Source organism: Paralichthys olivaceus, chromosome 6, assembly GCF_024713975.1.
Source record: "Paralichthys olivaceus isolate ysfri-2021 chromosome 6, ASM2471397v2, whole genome shotgun sequence".
In the NCBI taxonomy this organism is placed as follows: Eukaryota; Metazoa; Chordata; class Actinopteri; order Pleuronectiformes; family Paralichthyidae; genus Paralichthys; species Paralichthys olivaceus.
The window spans coordinates 19,925,229-19,943,132 of NC_091098.1; the positions used below are offsets into that span (position 1 = coordinate 19,925,229).

At 40.7% G+C, this 17,904-nt stretch overlaps 3 protein-coding genes across 4 annotated transcripts; 1 reads left to right on the forward strand and 2 right to left on the reverse strand.

Annotated features, from left to right (window-relative positions):
- The first annotated feature begins 380 nt into the window (after window positions 1-380).
- Window positions 381-8,214, forward strand: LOC109635123 (uncharacterized). Of its 2 annotated transcripts, XM_069526472.1 has the most exons (8): window positions 381-430; window positions 564-719; window positions 6,458-6,530; window positions 6,612-6,742; window positions 6,829-6,956; window positions 7,089-7,148; window positions 7,257-7,446; window positions 7,970-8,214. In XM_069526472.1, exons 2-8 carry the CDS (start codon window positions 627-629, stop codon window positions 8,078-8,080), a joined length of 786 nt encoding a protein of 261 aa, XP_069382573.1. In that variant the 5' UTR covers window positions 381-430; window positions 564-626; the 3' UTR covers window positions 8,081-8,214. The 2 variants fall into 2 exon arrangements, with proteins under 2 accessions (XP_069382573.1, XP_069382572.1); XM_069526471.1 differs by having other exon boundaries at window positions 6,458-6,742.
- Window positions 8,215-8,510: 296 nt separating this feature from the next.
- On the reverse strand, window positions 8,511-13,888 carry LOC109635004 (protein disulfide isomerase CRELD1). The gene is made up of 11 exons (XM_020095886.2): window positions 13,707-13,888; window positions 12,369-12,489; window positions 12,188-12,270; window positions 11,974-12,084; window positions 11,557-11,648; window positions 11,166-11,345; window positions 10,957-11,052; window positions 10,777-10,860; window positions 10,264-10,359; window positions 10,027-10,167; window positions 8,511-9,935 (listed from the first exon to the last, which is right to left on the reverse strand). The coding sequence occupies exons 2-11, from the start codon at window positions 12,483-12,485 to the stop codon at window positions 9,715-9,717; spliced, it is 1,221 nt and encodes a 406-aa protein (XP_019951445.1). The 5' UTR covers window positions 12,486-12,489; window positions 13,707-13,888; the 3' UTR covers window positions 8,511-9,714.
- A 964-nt stretch (window positions 13,889-14,852) lies between these two features.
- On the reverse strand, window positions 14,853-17,644 carry mbd4 (methyl-CpG binding domain protein 4). The gene is made up of 8 exons (XM_020096002.2): window positions 17,503-17,644; window positions 17,222-17,411; window positions 16,136-16,860; window positions 15,937-16,002; window positions 15,704-15,838; window positions 15,476-15,625; window positions 15,208-15,311; window positions 14,853-15,118 (listed from the first exon to the last, which is right to left on the reverse strand). The coding sequence occupies exons 2-8, from the start codon at window positions 17,350-17,352 to the stop codon at window positions 15,044-15,046; spliced, it is 1,386 nt and encodes a 461-aa protein (XP_019951561.1). The 5' UTR covers window positions 17,353-17,411; window positions 17,503-17,644; the 3' UTR covers window positions 14,853-15,043.
- Between the last annotated feature and the right edge of the window lie 260 nt (window positions 17,645-17,904).

Consider the following 17,904-nt stretch of genomic DNA (forward strand, 5'->3'; position numbering starts at 1 on the left):
GTAATGGTAATACTGATGATCAAAGTGTTCCTCCACATTTAAACATAATATAGCATGAATTTGTCTCAACTCAAACTGACCCCCCTCATCAAAGAGCGGAGGATCGCCTTCTTTCTCTCCATCTGTGTGCAAGTTTTTCTTGTGTTGACCAGGAATACATGGATAAAAGCACAGTGTGTGTGCACTGATCCGTTGATGTTTGTGGAGATTGTAGTGATATATGAGGAGATGAAAGACAGATGGTAAAGGGGGATATTTAAACACAGCGCAGGGCCCCAACTTGGCATAACTGCACATAATGAAGAAAAACATATGTTCTACATCCCTCAAAACATGCAATGCTTTCTATTTCCAGGTCTTTTTTCGAAAACAAAGGTATTCTGTTGTCAATCTATGATCTCATCACCTTGGCATTCTCAAACATGCACAGGTCAGTGTTCATGCTCAGGGCTCTCTCTTGTGGTACAAAACAATACCGTGATATTTATCATTCACCTGCCACTGGCAACAATAAGCTCTCATTTCTACATTATGACCACTTGTATCACTGTCTTTGTCTTCAGACTAGGACAAGCTGACAACATACTACACAACTGAGGTTCCTCCACTGCCAACAAAGAATTGTCATGGAAGGAGAAGATCTTCGAGCCATTATAGCCAACCACAAAACCCTGCATCTTCTACTGGTGTACTGGGAAATCAATGGCCTTGATGTTAAGGTACCCACTGCCAGAGAAGCACAGCATGTCTTCACACTGGATGATCCAAGCCACACTGTTAGCATTAGGCTCCTACAGGGAAGAGAGAGGAGACGGTAAAAGGAGGGTAGTGGAGAGCACATGAGTCAAAATGTAATTTGTTCGTAATGCAAATAACTAAACATTCAAGCATTTTTCAGTTTCAACCCACCACACTGTAATTCTGACATGCATTTTAAATTTTGCCAAGATAAGTCATCCATTTAACGCTCTGTCAGCTCAACTGAAAAAGCAGTTCTTTACTGATTTGTTGTGAGTGTTGTGCTCGTCCACCACAGACAGTTTTTTGCAGTAAGCGCTCATTTCCAGGCAGCGCACTGATGTTGAGAGCTTCAGCAGCGTGATGGGGGGGCTGATTATCAACTATCTTCAGGAGCTGCATTATATAAATCTCCTCTTCTTCAGTAGGAAGCGGTTTTATGTCCAAATTCCTAGATCGCAGGCTTGTGAGTGTGTGATCCATTTCTGTCATCTTCAGTCATCTAAATTACTTAATGTGTGTAAAATTCTCACAGCTCCCTTCTTCAGCCCAACTATTAGACCCACTCCGCCTGGAGGACCACCAATTACTTTGATGTATGGAATTAGGGACTCCATCACCCATTCTTTCTCTCTGACACTGGTGAAGGAAACAAAACACATGAAACTCTGACTGGTTGTGTATGACCAAATGATTCTGTTTGCATCATTTCACAGTCTGTCAAACTTGTAAATGTCTAACAAATCTTAGCAGATTGTTCTGTAGAACAGAGCAAGTGTGGTTCGACACCTTAAAGCAACACTGCAGAGATAAACATGATTTGATTAGACACAGACATGCACAGCCCATATGAGCACAGCCTATTTATGAAGTCTAAAAGCTGTGACCATGAAACATGAGCATCTATTGTACAGAGATCTAAAGCACCTCTGTCCCACACAGACAGATTTAAAAGGCCTCTGTGTTATGGCTGCTCCTCCTCCCTACCAGCCTGTCAAACACACAGAGACAAAAAGCAGAGAGGAACCAAAGAGACACCCAGACTGTGGACGTTCCCATTCATTCAATTGTCTTATTTTATCCAGTTTGTTGAGGGTTAGCAAAGGCAAAGACAGACATGTGGAAAAACAGCAATTTCATTATATTATTGTTTTTCTCCAGGCATTCGGGCAAGTAGTTAATGGCTGAACACTGGTTAATTTGGCTTCCATCATGGTGACATTACTCAAATGTCACAACACTCACCTTTGCAATCTGTAAAGTTTGTATTGGTGTAAGTAAGAAAGAACAAAAAATCAGAATTTGAAATATAAACATAACTGTAAGAAAGGCTTTGTGCATGTCTGAGGAGTCATCTGAATGAAGCTCACAGATGAGGATCTTCTCAGGCAGATGGATGGTGAGGCGGTCTCTGTAGACGGTGATCTTCTTCCTCAGCTCACGGCACTTGATCCTCACTGTGTAAAGAAGGAGATGAGCTCAGGGGGATGAGGATTCCTTAACTCGATCATCAAAACTCTCTCCACAAACAGCAGACTGTCTACCCTTTCAAAAAGGTTATTAAAATACTGTAGCTATGACCCAATTAGCTGAAACTAGGAAATTCATAAATTCATATTTAATCACATAATAATGTTAGTTCAGAAAACACTTTTTCCTTCTGTAAACTTAATCACATTATAAACTATGATGCCTCAAGACACATACAGCTTATTATTTACTGTGGCACTAAAATAAGGCCTCTATGAATTTCCTGGTACTGATATAGATACATGAATGTAAAGCACTTTGAGATTTCATCAAGACTAGAAAAGCACTATATAAATACAGACCATGTATAAATACAGACCATAAATATCTGTGTCATTATTATTATTATGTTGAAATGTGAGCTTCATATTGTTACTGGTATTTAAAACTCCTTTATAAATAAAGTTATTATTATTATTATAGTGTACCTTTTTGTTCTGTGATGAGGTGCTGGACAATGACATCTGTCATGCCATTTCTATAAGCATAACGATCCTTGTAGAGGCCGTGAACTGTACTGAAGATAAGTTGGTAGCATGCAATGGTCCCATCCTGGCAGCCCAACACCTAGACAGAGAAAATAAAGTAGCAGTACATCCTATTAACACCTCTAAGAAAAGACTGGCGGTGGGAAAAACATCTACAATGAAGAACTGAGACAATCTGCCAACAACCAATTCTCTATGGTATGCCTCCTCACTTTCACTTACATGCAATGAAGAGAGAAGCTGTGAAGTTGTTACTGTAAAATGAACTGATGTTTGTATCAGCACAGCTAAAGAAGGGATGTGTTATCAGAACAAATGGAGACTATCATTCTGAATGTCAGGTCTGAGCTTTATCACTGTTCCTCATTACATTCTCCTTCCTCCTCTCTCACAATGACACACACTATTATTCAAAGGTTGGATAACTTCTCTACACATATGGCTCCACCATCTGTAGACCTACCACCAAGTTGGAGTCAGGCTTCACCCGGCACGTCCACACCCAGGAATTCTGCTCGCCTATGTTGCCGAGTCGCACTCCATCTTTAGTGTAGAGGGAGGCCTGTTTATCAGAACCGCCCATGACTATGTATTCACCCTTAGAGAAGTAACTGACGCAACAAGGGTCATAGGTGAGCGTCCTGTCTTTTCCAATCTGAAACAGACAAAGAGCAAAATGGACATTAAACCATGAATAAATCAAATATATTTATTGTACTGTGGCCTGGGCCAACACACATCAAAGTCCATAATACACTCAACCACCCCTTTGGGTGTTTGATGAAAAGATAGACAAAAAGAAATTCTTCCTCTGGTTTAAATAGGCTCTATTGTATTATTGTTACATTTGCACAACATCATAAGAGTTTCCCAACTCTGTGCATCTGTTTCTTCTCACTGTAGTAAAAAAGTGCCTGACAATTCATAGAATTTTTTTTCACTGTGAACAATTCCTGGTGTTGTAATCCAAACAACATGTTAACTTAAACAGATAAGTATGCCGATGATAGTATATGAGCCTAAGGCATAATGGCAGCGTAAGGAACCGTGCATATTTGTCTATAATTATGTTACTGCCCACAGGGAATAGGAACAACGAGGACAGTGAGGGGCCATTAAAGCATAGCAGGATCACTTCCATTGTACAGTTATGGTTTCAATCTACTCCGACTATTATTTGTACATAGGCACATGGATTCAAGAGTTTTGTGGAGACTTGTGATATTCACCTGTTTTCCACTAAGCTGATAGAAGGAGAGCTTCTGACCCCAGTCTGCCACAGCCAGAATGTCATTGTGCTCATCCCTGTGTGAACACAACACAATAAACACAACAAAATTACTCAAGGTAGAAATACTTGTTGTCAACATACTGTACTAAAGAGGCGCTGGTTGTTCAGATAATGAAGACAGTGTTTATGAAAGCATAGAGCACCACCCTCCCATTTGATATGACGAATGATCATAATGACTCATATGACATAAGGTCAAGCCCTTTCCTCTCTCTAATAATGGAAAGGTTAATTATATTTTTTGCATGCTGGGATAAATTATTTTATTTGCTTTAATTAATGTTGTAATTATTAATGTACCTATGCACCTGAGCCCTTGTGCTCAGAAAAATGAACTCTGTCAAAACATTCATGAGCAAGACACAAAAACCTGGTAGCCAAGTAATAATATTATATCTGATGCATCTTGTCATTGTGTCTCATCACTGCCATCTTTACCTCTGCACCTTCATCATTTATCATCTTCCTGTCTGAGCTACTCACTTACTACTAAATGAAAACATTAACTTTGCTCCTGGCTCTGGCTCTAAATCATCATGAGACTCTCTGTCACTGGAACAATCCCACCATTCCCTGGTTGACCACTGCCACCTGCTGGCCCAAAACGGGCTATTCACTAAAAGTGCAGTTTCAGAGAATCATTAGGTGAATCTTGGTGAGGTGGTTGGGTGATAGAATAGTCTGTGTTGCAAAGTGAGGGATAGGATTTAATAAATCATTGGAGATATGCCATCAATTTATTTTGTTTTACTTAGAAACGTTCTAGGATATGGACCAGATGGGAGAGGAGGAGCCTCCTATGGATGCTTTATCTTTATCTGAACCCTCTCCTTTCCCGTCTTGTTTCATATGCTCACGACTCCATTCATCATTTAAGGTACTGGCCATCATTTGTTCACCTGCAATCAAAATAAACCCTTCAACAATACCTTTAACCCCTCAAACCCTTCATGTGTCACTGGTAGTAGAGGTAGTAGAAGATCCAGATCCTTTAACCACAGAGACAGCAGTAATGGTTGCAGAATGGGCCCAAGGGGGGGACAGTGCAGAAAAAGAGGAGGGAATGAGGGAAACAGCAATGGCTGACACACAGAAAAAGTACTTCTCTGATTTGGTGTGGATGGAGGAGAGAGGAAACTTCGAAGGTCTCTCATCTCTGGAGCTCATGGAAAGCCAATTAGAGATTAGAGTGTTGGGTGAGCGACTTGACCTGTGTGAAAACGATGGAAAAATATCCACAATATCAATGGAATTGGTTCTGGTTACTTTTTATTGCTGCCTCTGTCTGCTTCTCCCCATCATCTTTGTTCCTGCACTTCTACAGCTGCACACAGTGAAGTATTAGGCTCACTTAAGTGGGAAAAAAGATTGGATGGAGATTTTCAGAATAAAGTCATACATTTATGAGAATAATGTAATATTATGAGAATAAAGTGTAAATGTTATTATAATAAAGCTGTAATTTCAGGGAAATATCAGCCAGTGTCAATGAGGACTATTAATGCTACTGTTAAAGTTTAAGAAAGAACCACAGGGAAAAAAAATCCTGAAGGATTTTATTAATTGAAGCTCACAATGACGGACAAAATGTGTCACTGTCTTGTTTATTTGTTTGTCTTTGTTGTTTTCCGCTCAATTGATTAAATCACTGCTACAATATTGAGCAGATGCCTGAAAACAATGCCTCCGGGCCACAGGCTAACATCGGCATGGAATCATAAAAAGGAAATGTTTAAAAGAGCTGCTTGTTGTTAAGTCCCTCTGTGCTGCCAAGAAAATCTGCCCCTGCAGTGCTGAGAAAATCCAACTGTGTTTACAATCTACATCTGAAAAATACTTTATTTATAACAGACGATTCACACATACAGCGATGAACTCTACTGGAGCCAGAATGACATGTTCATGCAGAGGGAACATTTAACAGTTACCCACAAATAAGACAGGAAATAATGAACTCAAAGTATAAACAGTTGAGATATGAATCCAAATACCAGATACAAGGAAAATAACAAGGCCAGGTTCCTGAATCATCTTATAATTATGCAGTAATACTACAGTTTTTTGCTTTTATTTAAAAGGTTCCAATCTTCTGACTGGTTGTCCTGTATCATCTGTTAACACGTAGATGAGGTCAGGAGACGTCTCCTTACTGTCTCTGGTTACTCCATTGTCACCAGGTAATAATGTTTCTTGTTGTGTGCACTGACCTTAAACTCCACACAGCAGCTTTCTCTTGGTCGGGGGGGGTAACCTGATTCCCAAGGCAACTGTTGCCACTGCTGAACACTCAGTGAATGCACAGGCAGGCGAAGGTTAAATCTCTAACTTGTACCAGTGCAGTCATTTGAATTAGTGTTATGATTGAATGTGAACAGACCTGCAACTTTAAGAGGAAAAATAAATCCTGCAGGACAAAGACACAAAGACTGAACTTGTCTGGTGGACGAACAGAAGAAAAAGACTGGACAACAAAATGCAACTACGTGAGATAACTTTTGTTGTTTCTAATAATGTTGGTAGTGAACAAGCTGTGACTCTGTTTATCTCAATCTTCATTACCACAGCAGCCATAGCTTCCACACCAGTGTGTGTTCCTCGTGACACAGCTGCTGTCCAGCAGAGTCGCTGCCTGGTGGTCACTCCCATGACATTTCCCATCATCTCAGACTCTGCCCGACTGTGGACAAGCAATCAGGTGCTCATAGAGTCTTTGACAGTTCATTGTGTGACTGTCTCATGGGAAGATGAAAAACAAACAACTTCTATATATCTGACCCCTAGAGTTTTCCAAGACTGAACCCTTTACATCCACCTTCGGTCCATAAACGCATAGTCAGTCTGGAGACGCCAGCTGTTCACCACCACAACCACCAGAGGACACTGATCATGCAGAGAAGAGAGCACCACAGGTAGGAGCACTCATCACTGTGACTCATGTTTAACTGAGAATCACCAAAAGAAGACAAGTCACAGAGGCTCAAGATCTAATTCCATTTTGATTTTGCAGAGCTGAGTTTAAAGTCTTGTCATCGATGTGTCAGGTATCATCAAGTGTGGAGAAAACCCTTTTATGGAAGCAGCAGTGAAAGAGAAGAATACAGGTGAACGTGTGGATACCTTCACTTCTCATGTTGTGTTGATGAGTCTTTTTATCCTTTTAATGTGTCCTGCAAATACACTTTAGTGACGAGTCTGTCTTCTTCTGACAGGAGGGAGCTGCGAGAACAGTTAAAGAGGCAGATGGAGGAGAAATGTGCGGCACTGAAACTGCAGCTGGTCGGTAAAGTGAAGGAATCAGAGTATTTACGTGAAGTGGACCGTCTCGCCCTGTCCAGTGACAGAGAGCAAAGGATCCAGCACAGCAAAGCAATGACAGTGTTCAGAGATGAGAACAAGAAGGTGCACTTCCATTTACACATCATACATCCACTGCTCATGCTTTCATCACCTCCACCAAGGAGGTTATGTTCTCACCCCTGTACGTTCTTTTGTTTGTTTGTTTGCAATCAACAACACACAAAAACCACTGAACAGATGACCAGGAAACTTAGTGGAAGGATCAGTGGGTCAGCAGAGAACCCGTTAAATCCTGGTGCAGATCTATCAGGATACAGGATTTCTTTCTATTTTCTGCAACATTGAGAGACATGACATTTTTCAATATTTCACTGTTTCCCCAGAGAATAATTTGTGGATCATGATAAAAAACAATCTGGCACATTTAGGGAAATTACATCTCTGTGTTTAAAATTTGCTGCAGCTTGACTGAATGGAAGGAGACTGTTGGGCTTGGGTCATTCTAGTTGTGTCTGTGCTGCTCATAGTGTCCAGGAAGAAGCTCCAGATCCGACATATGAAGGGAGTGAGTTGTGTTGTCTTCCTCGTCTCAGCTGTATGTGTTCTTGTGCTTGTGTGTGTGCAGCTAATGGAGCAGAGCTGGAGGGACAGAGCACTAACACGCTCCCAGGAGATCCTGAAGGAGAGAGAGCTGCTGCGCCTCAACCCCATTAACTGGAGTGGAACACTGAAATAGGTTGAACATCAACATCCTGAGTAACAACTACAGGCTTTACTGAGGTACTTGGTTCAGCTGAGTGTCAGATGAAAATGAAAGACAACATACTGTATACAGTGCATGTAATTATGAGTGTGATAGTCAGTGACCGAACATAAGAGGGACATTTGTAGGGTTTTATAATCTGCATTAGAGCTGTATTAGAATGTCACTGTATTTCCAGTTTTACTTTATACAAATTAATTTTAGAATATGGTAAAAATATAAACATAGAACTGCAACAATGTATAACTGTGCTTCTGTTACATGGTCAGACTTGTTTTTTAAGTTGAGCTTAGTATAAAATGGACGAAGCAGAACCAGAGGTATCGTCTTTCTTATTCTATGCATTCTACCTTGTCGAAACCTGAAGCCTACATTACCCACAATGCAACTTGACCTGCAACTGTTGAAAGTTTTTGCATTTCCTTTAATTTATGACAAAACATGCTGTTGAAGAAAACAAATTCCATGAGCTTGAATGTTTTTTTCCCATTCAGTTTATGCAAAGAGCATACAGTTCTTCACAAAATTAAATTAAACATGAAGAGTTGCAGACTTTTCTTATTAAGCGAAAATCTATAATGAACAATGACAGTATGGACAAGTTTGCACCCTCGGGAAAGATACATTTGATGGATGGATGAGAAATGATGCTTCAGGTGCTTTCTAACATAATGCTACAATACCTGCTAGAATCACAACTGGACAAATTAAAAATTGCATTGAAATGCACACAAATACACAGAGAAGGTGTCAAGAACAAAATATAATAAACATCATTCCAATAAATATTGCTTTCAAAATTAAAGGCAACAGAAAATGGCTTACATCATCAAGATTAGAGCTGGTTTTTACCTTAGCACATTCATTCAAATGCTTTAAGAAGTGGTCAGTGGCAGTAATGTTGGTGATTCAGCAGCTGTCAGACTTTCATGCCAAAGTGAGACAAATTAAACAGTGTAGTACCTTTCATTTCAATTCCTGTTGTCATGCAGTATTACTGAAAATAATCATTCAGGAAGTGAGGAAATAAAAAAAGCCATTCTGTGAACATAAATAACCAGTGGTTCATAATGGAAACATCCCAGAGTTTCTCTTTGGGCTGATTTCTTCATCTAACCACAGGCCCACAGCAAAAAGTGTGGAAACCAACGCGACATTCAAACTATGGGAAAAGCTCTGCTTCACAGCGGATGATGACTGGAGGTTTCGATTGTGTGGAACAAAGACATTGTTTCTCAAACAACATCGAGGCCAGATGGAAAATCCAAATGCATAATAGGTTTGAACAATCAGTGGTGGTCTTCATGTCAACCTTGTTCCCAACAAAGTTGAGCTAGGGGATTAAGTTCCTTTACATCAGTGCAGTGTGGCCTTGTCAGTTCCTCTTCAAGATATATGGCTCCATGGCCTTAATGTCCTCACTTTTTCCTGCATTATCCTATTCATAAACATATATTTCCCCAAGCCCTTTCAAGTAACTCCCAAAACCCAAATAAATCCCTGAAAGGCAAGCATTGTCGTGATCATTTTCTGCCCCGGTCGAGTGATATTCACTTTTATTGGCTGGTATTCCAAGGTCCTTTTATTAAATCGAGGCCACAGACAGTCTAGCGTCCCTTCAGGAATCCATCCAGCATGTAGTCCCCCTTTTCTGTCAACCAGTATCCGGCCATAGCAGCCACACCTCCAATGAAAATAGCTGTGAAAACCATATCGCCCTTAGCAGCGAGCGTAGCAAGGGCACAGATCACAACCCCAAAGAACATCTGCTGCAGTACAAGAACCTCGTCGTCTGTCATGTCATCAAACAGTCCCTTCTCTGGACCAGCTGAGGAGCACAAAAAGAAAGTTAGATCAGATCTGAGAGGCTGTCAGCGACACACCATACTGTACGTTTCTGCATATTTACTGCTACTTACCAGGTGGCTTGTTCTCAACACAAATGCTGTCTCTTCTGATGAATCCATCAGCACAGTCACAGTGGAAGGAGCCCTCCTCGTTGATACAGGCCTCATTGAGCCCTGGGCACGCTATTGCACGCTCATTACATTCATCTATATCTGTGCAAGGGAGCAAAGAAACACAGCTTAAGTACATTAGGACAAGGCTAGGAGTTAACAGTAAACACATTTATGAGCTAAGTAGTACATGCTTACCAAGACACTTGGCTCCTTTCAATCTGTAGCCACGTGAACATTTCTTACAACGGGCAGGACCACTGCCCATGCATCCCACACATGCCTGATCACAGCCTGGATTAAGCAAAAATCACAGTGGTCACATTGCATTCTGAACTGGACATTAAGTCCTATAGTGATTGATTGATTCTTGAGCCCACCAATATATCTCGATTGGCTGATAATATCAACCATCATGAGCCTTTCACAGACATAATAAATACTTAATCATCTGTGTTTATGTTTACATAAAAGTTTATTCTATTTTATTCTATTGTATTTTTATTGTACCAAATACCGAACTGCTATGACGACCTAAATTCCTTTTGGGGATGAATAAAGTAATCTATCTATCTATCTTATTGTTTTTGCCCCCAAATACATATCATTAATTGATAGATTGATTGGATTTATTTATATATAAGTTTTCTCCCTGTGATACACTACAGCAGGTTGTGACTTTAAAAGCAGCAACTACACATGAGAGCCTACCTCTGCATTCATACGATCCATCTGTGTTGTGACAGTACGTGTTAGAGGGACATCGAGCCAGCTCCGTACCGCACTCGTCAATGTCTAAGAGACATACAAGAAAAGTCAGGATACAAACTTCCAACAAACTGGCACAGAATCAAAGAAACTTTACCTCATGAACTCTCAAGAGACACTCACCCACACACTTGTTGTCATGAAGGATCCAGCCTGGTTTACAGTCAAGGCATTTGTAGTCCTGCGGCCCTGAGCATTTCTTACATGAGTAGTAGCAAGCTACAGACCATGAGAGACATGGAGATAATGAGATCGTCAATTTAAGCTGAACTCAAACATAATTAAGTTCATGCTGATGATTTCATGATGATTGAAATGTTTATCTGAAGCACCTGCACAGGCTCCTTTGCTGTCATTGGAGCTTTTCTCTCTGAAGTAGCCATCAGCACAGCCCTGGCACAGATTGCCTGAGTATCCAGGATCACAGACGCACTCTCCATCTCCCAGTCGAGTCCCCTCCCCCTCACAGCGGCCCAGACCACCACACACCCCACCAGGGCTTGAAGGACACTCTGTATTGATAAGCATGACATTAGTGGTTCCCTGGTCACTAGTGCTTTAAAAGAGCATGATTCTAATTACAAACATTTGATTTGACTGTGGGATGAATTCAAAATATTTTATTAAACATGGGACATAATTAAATAAATTAAGGTCTAGCACAGTAAGATTTTGTATACAGATATCAGGTAGCTTGTGCTGAATGGTTTGTGTGTTCCATACCTTTGCAGTCAGGCCCAAAGTGTCCAGGTTGGCAGCAGAGTCTCAGTTCCTCTATGCACAGCCACTCAAACAGGTCTGGTGCCTCCTGCTGCCTAAAGGACACACACATCATGTCAGCCATAGAGTTAGAACAGGGGCAAGGTTGTACGTCTTAACAAAACCTAAATACACAGAGGAAACCAACACTGTCTCAATATGATAAACACAATGTGGGATTGATAACTTGAGATTTTATTGATTTTTCCCCCATGAAAACTTAACCTAAATCTCAATACTGCTCCCAGTAATGTTACCAGACTAAATATAACTGGCCCCATAGCAAATCAGCCAACATGAAAACGATATTGTGCTGAATGAAAGAAATGAAATGTAGATTCAGACTACATAGTATACGGAGTATGCACACAATACACATACCTGTGGAACCACCAAGTCTCCACTTGGTCCTCTATCTGCTCCAGCAGCTGGTTACATTCAAAATCTGTTTTCTCACAAGCAGCTTCTACAATCTCTAGCAGTCGAGTCTCACTAAAACAAGAAGCCGACAATTAAGACAGGTAATGCAGTTGGTGAATATGAAAACAGAACAGGTTAGTATTTATAAATAAAGAATATTAAAACTTGCTCTTACCTTCGTGCATACTTAGCCAGCTTCTCTTCTTCCCAAGCAGTGTTACCACCCCCAAAGTTCTTCTTGGCTGTTATCTCCAAACCCTAAAAAGAGGGACATTTTAGGGCATCAAATACAAAAAGGATAAACTGGCCCAGAAAGACATACATTAACCGATGCTTCACTATTTTAACTGCAGTACCTTAATGAAACTTTCGGTGAGTTTTCGACAGGTCTGGCATGGTGCTGTCTGGACTCTCACCACAGAGAGCTCTGAGAGAAGAACCAGAGCAGGTAGGAACGGCCAGGCCCACCACATGATCCTCCAGAAGAAACACACAACCAACACATTATGCAAATTAAATTAAATTAAACACGTTTCAGTCATCATCACAGCAAGTATCAAACACACATATAATTTATAAAATTCTAATATGTAAATGTTTACTTACTTTAGTTCAAGTTTTCCTGATTAGCATTTTAAGTGTTATAAAAAGATTTGGTAAATTATTGATATCACACTATAATGTATTATAAGAAGACATAAAGACATTAGAATTAGAACTTGTCCTTGTCCTTGAAACAAAGCAGCACAACAAATAAACCCATGGACAGGGGTGAAGACTTTGTTTCATTGTTTTCATCGAAACATAGAGGTGAATCCAGCTCCTTTTTTAAATGGCTATGACATATGCGACTGTGATCATTTTGTGCAGCCTAATTCCTACGAAGTGTCACTGTAGTTACAAACTGTGTTTAACTGTATAGGCATTCATTATCTGTTTGTACAGCAGCCTTTACTTCTAGATGCCCACGGGGGGAGTTGATCACATATATGTTCTGAAACACATTTGCTTAAAATTGCATTGTGGTGCATAATAAATGATTCATTACATAAAGGCTGCTTCTGATTTCCGGATAGAGGATTTGACTTTAAGTGTTGCCGAGAAGAGTTTTCCCTACTGTTTCTTGGAAGACTGGTTGTTTGATAAGCCAAAACATTTCTCAAAGTTCCTGTTGTTTTGTCCTTCATTGATTTATTTGTTTGTTATTTCCTCTTAATGACTTTATTATTATTTTAATGAAGAGCAACGTCATCATCATAATTTGGCTGAAATTCAAACTGAGCTTATCTACATGATTAACAAGAATCCTGATGTGGCTCAGTGACGTGTCTCCAAGACTGGTTGTTGTGTACATCAGTCGTGTTGTTGTGTTCATGCAGTAGAAAAGCTTTTCAATCCCTCGCCTCCTCTGACTGGGATGCTCGAGTTTCAGGTTTCATCATTAGCTTAGCCAGCTCGGCTAGCTCAGCATCAGCACCACATCAAATCAACTGACTAGCAGCTAAGGTCGACAAGCTAACGTTGTATCATCGTTATATTAGCAGACTGCAATCACAAAGTCCGTTGAACTAAGCGGTGTTAGCCTCTTTAGATAATTCAACCATATGTGTTCTTAACGCTAAAGACACTTTGGATGAAGATCAACTATTAGCATTAGCTAGCCGAGCTGTTGTTAATAGCTGCTCCGCTCTTACCTTATAGCAAAACCACCACGACCGCTGCACCACTGACGATTGTCCGATTCCCTGCGTGTTCATACAGTAAAGGAGGAGGTTCATATTTTGGAGAGTCGGGTTTTAAAGCTTCAGGTGAGCCATTGGCCGGCGGAGTGAGAGGATGCTAGCTAACGCTGGTGGAGCAGTGACAGGGATGAATGGACGAGCAGCTCCCAGCTGGTTCTCTGTTCTCCTCAGTGACACCGCCCAGGACACACACACACACACACACACACACACACTCACACACACACACACACACACACGCACACTCTCTCTCTCACATACACACACCTTCTAATTGACAATAGGAACCAAAAAGGAGCCAGTGTTCACATTAGCAGACATACATAGTCATAATATAAATATAAATATATACAAAATTATAACCAACATTATAAGGCCGGTGCTCATCAACAAAGCATTCAAGTGTCTCTTTCATCAGTCAATGTTAAAGACAGCATTCATTGATCCACTTATACTGTTATAATTGTCATTATCTGCTTCACTCACCACTGTTTCCTCGTGATCTCATTTTTTTTTTCACTTCCAGGCGGATAACTCCTCTTTATTTCATTTTCCATTCAAACTTTGTGAATGATACAGAATTGTAGCTCAAGACAGGAATGACACGAGGCCCCTACAGGGAGATTTCCTACTGAGATTTCATTGCATTAGAAGTAGACGTTGTTGTGGAGTAAAGTTTGTCAGCCCTCAGGGGCCCCTCATGTCCTGGGGCCCCAAACAGTTGCCTGCCTTGCCTGTTCACAAGTGGAGCCTCTGGAAGTCATTTGGCAGTAGATGAGTAATGTATGTGTAACTGGCAGAGTCTGAGATGATGAGATGTCATAGTAGTGACCACCAGGCAGCGACTGGAAGAAGCTGTGTCATGAGGAACACACACTGGTGTGGAAGCTATGGCTGCTGTGGTAATGAAGATTGAGATAAACACTCACAGCTTGTTAACTACCAACATTATTATAAACAACAAATGGAAAAGTTATTTTACGTAGTTTGTTGTCCAGTCTTTTTCTTCTGTTCTTCACCAGAGAAGTTCAGTCTTTGTGTCTTTGTTCTTAGCGTTCGGTCATAACACTAATTCAAATGACTGCACTGGTACAATCATTTAAACTTTTAAAACATTTTATTACAAACAAAGCAAAACGTTTTAAATAGAGGCTAACACAGACATTTCTATAGTATAAAATGACATAAACCTGAGCATAAACATGGTCATCATAATACTACTTAGATACTTCAGATTTGTGTGATTTTCTTATGTCAAATCTTCCTTTCAATTCTTTGTTCATTGTGCTTCAGATTCCAAGAGTTTCATGGTTCTCCCACAGCCAGGCGTGATATTTGTTTAACATGTGATCTTCAGGCGTCACCTTGACATAAAAAAAACAAAAAACAGAGATTCTATTAATAAAATATGACTGTAATCCACAGAAAGTATAATTGTAAGGATTATTCTCACCTGTCTCCACTCTCCCACACAGAAAATCCTGTAGGAATCATTGCCGTACTTTCCTATACCGTGCAGCTCGATGGGGTAACGCCACTGTTTAGTTAGATATTCATCTACACAGGAGAAAATAGATTGTGGGATTTCTCTGGCCACTGATATTTCCTCATATATCTTGGGCTAAAACCATACAAATCTGCTGATAAGACACATTAACACACTGCCAATAATGTGCTGAAATATACTGCATGTGTACCCATTAGTGGACAAGCACATTCACCTGAGAAGCGGATGAGTGTTTTGGCTCTAAGCTCATAGAGGCCGAGTGGCTTGATAAGTTCAGCAATAGGCTTCCAGTCGGCCTCCCGGGTCACCTCTGCTGATGGGTAACGCTCAAAGAACTGCCACAGCGCTGGAATTGCCATCTTGCCTGGAGAATTGAAAAAAACAAAAGTCAAATACCACATTGCCATCCAGTGTGTTGAAATGTGTGTAAGTTGGATCTTACCACTGGTCTTGTTTAGAAAGATGGTGGCAACCAGGAGCTTCCAGGGATCATGGAAAAGAGTTTCCTGAACGAGGTTAAATGGAGAACGAGGGGGTGTCCATTTCTTAAAGGCCTTCCGCCTGGGAGGACTGAGTCCTGAGTACGGTTAGAGTACAAACATGATTCCATTTAATAAATGTCAATGTTTAGTCCCACATATAATAAATTAATAAAAATAATCATTAAAATTGTACCATCTTTCAAGGATTTTCTGCTGAAATAAGGGCTTGTTTTCCGCTTGTCTTTTGAGCTTTTGGACTCTAGGCAGACAGAAAACAATTATATATCTATATACATATTATACATGAACAGCATATACATGAAGGACACAAATCAAATCAGCATAAGTAAACTAGAAGACACATAGACATAGATATCATAGATTATACTTACTATTCTGGGAATCTCTCACTGGTGTAGAGCTGACTTCTCTGTCAGGGAACAACACCTCCTCTTTAACATCCTGATGACTGTCAGCGTCAGTCTCTAGTTCAGAATTAGACTTTGTCTCGCCTTTGCTGTGAATCTGCATCTCCTCTCCACCTTGTTCCTCCTCACTCTTGCTCACAGTGGCAGGTTCAACATTCAGTGTTGGGACAGAAGGCTGCGAGTCTGCCTGTTGGTCCACATGAACACTTGTAGTGATTTTCTGTTTGCTAGATGGAGCCAGTCGGAGTAGCTTCTCTCTCAGCCCGACTCTCTGAGGACTCCCCTGCATAATCACATCATCCATTATTACTGAGGGTGCAGCTTGGATGCAGCACTCCACAGTCTCATCAGTTTCATTTCGACACGCTTCTGTTAAAATGTCGGTATTAATATGGTTGATGTTATCTCCACATACATTTTCTTCTTTCGTACTTCTGCAGGGGGAAGTGTCTCTTTTGGATTTATTTGGAGGTGGATTGAGAATTTCCACTGCCTCTTGCGTTGTTTCCTTCTGTTTTTTCTTTCTCCCCCTCTGTTTAATTTGGGTGGGGAATATTATTTGTGAAGTTGTGACGACATCACCTTTGGATGTGGTGAAATCAAAGAGATTGATGTCCAAGTTCCCGTCTTCATTTTGTAGGAGGAAAGCACGAAGGGTTGGCTTTGACCGAAACTTCTGCCCATGGGGACTTAAACAATAATAAGATCGATTAGACTCTGCTCCCATTTTATTTGCAATGCACATCCAGCACTCTGGAAACTTGTTAAGTACTTTGGAGGTTAAGATTTATAACCACCATGCAGTATAATCAGAGCTCAGATATCAACATCACGGGATCAGTCAGGGATCACGTGAAAAGATGGAGGACATTAAATCCACAAATAAACTGTGGCAAGTTCTCCCTGATGCTTGTAACAACCAAACCTGCCAGGTACCCAGATTAGCGTTATAAAAGTGTAACTAGGAGAACTGGTACTGCTCACAACAAATATTGTTTCGATTTTTCTGTTTGATTACAAACAAAGAGGATAACAAGTAAACAGATTCACCTTATTATGTAGACGTCCAGTTTCCCTGCTGTCTTGCCTGCTCTCCTCTGCCTCACCTCCCTGATCCACCCAGGGGGCATTGTGGAAATGTGGCACGAATCATCTCTGTCCTTGTGACTCGGGTTATTCATGTCTCCACTGGTCTCCAGCTGGATGCATTTAGAAAGGCGTGCTTTTGTTTCTGACCCAACTGAGGGATGAGATGACAACCTAGAATTATTTACCACAACAACATAAACAAGACATTTCTTCACAAGTATCACATAGAAATAGACAGATACCTCCTGAGTGATACTGTATATCATAGAGGCAGCTTCTCACAGATGTGCAGGACAGATGTGGAGACTGGTTTGTGTGTGGTTTGATTCCTCTGTGGAGCAGTGCACGTCCACTCTCTGCAAACTCGTAGCGGCTTTACTTTGTACACAGGAAGTAGCGAGCAGATCCGAGCGACGTTGCCAGGTTGGTCGATTTTCCGCCAAATTAATTTGTCTTCAAACTACCTCAGCTAAAAATGAACACACAGACATGACACACATATTTTGAGAGTGGACCTTACTTACACTGTAGAGTGCCTATCAAACATAGAAACGTCCACAAACCCCGCTGTGAAACCATTCGCTCCTTAAGCAGAATCTAACTGAGAATTGTGACATTTCGAGTTTTCTTCTTTATTCGAGTAA

Bases quoted from the DNA above. Each gene is read 5' to 3' on its own strand.
- LOC109635123 (XM_069526471.1), top strand. From the start codon at position 627: ATGGAAGGAGAAGATCTTCGAGCCATTATAGCCAACCACAAAACCCTG. The intron at 6,743-6,828 runs GTGCTCATAGAG...TCTGACCCCTAG, and splicing joins GACTGTGGACAAGCAATCAG to AGTTTTCCAAGACTGAACCC. The intron at 7,447-7,969 runs GTGCACTTCCAT...GTGTGTGTGCAG, and splicing joins TCAGAGATGAGAACAAGAAG to CTAATGGAGCAGAGCTGGAG.
- LOC109635004 (XM_020095886.2), bottom strand. From the start codon at position 12,485: ATGTGGTGGGCCTGGCCGTTCCTACCTGCTCTGGTTCTTCTCTCAGAG. The intron at 12,271-12,368 runs GTACTGCAGTTA...CCCTCTTTTTAG, and splicing joins TCACCGAAAGTTTCATTAAG to GGTTTGGAGATAACAGCCAA. The intron at 11,053-11,165 runs GTGCTTCAGATA...CATGGTCTGTAG, and splicing joins CAGCAAAGGAGCCTGTGCAG to CTTGCTACTACTCATGTAAG.
- mbd4 (XM_020096002.2), bottom strand. From the start codon at position 17,352: ATGAATAACCCGAGTCACAAGGACAGAGATGATTCGTGCCACATTTCC. The intron at 16,003-16,135 runs GTAAGTATAATC...CTGTCTGCCTAG, and splicing joins AGTGAGAGATTCCCAGAATA to AGTCCAAAAGCTCAAAAGAC. The intron at 15,626-15,703 runs GTAAGATCCAAC...TCAATTCTCCAG, and splicing joins CTTTCTAAACAAGACCAGTG to GCAAGATGGCAATTCCAGCG.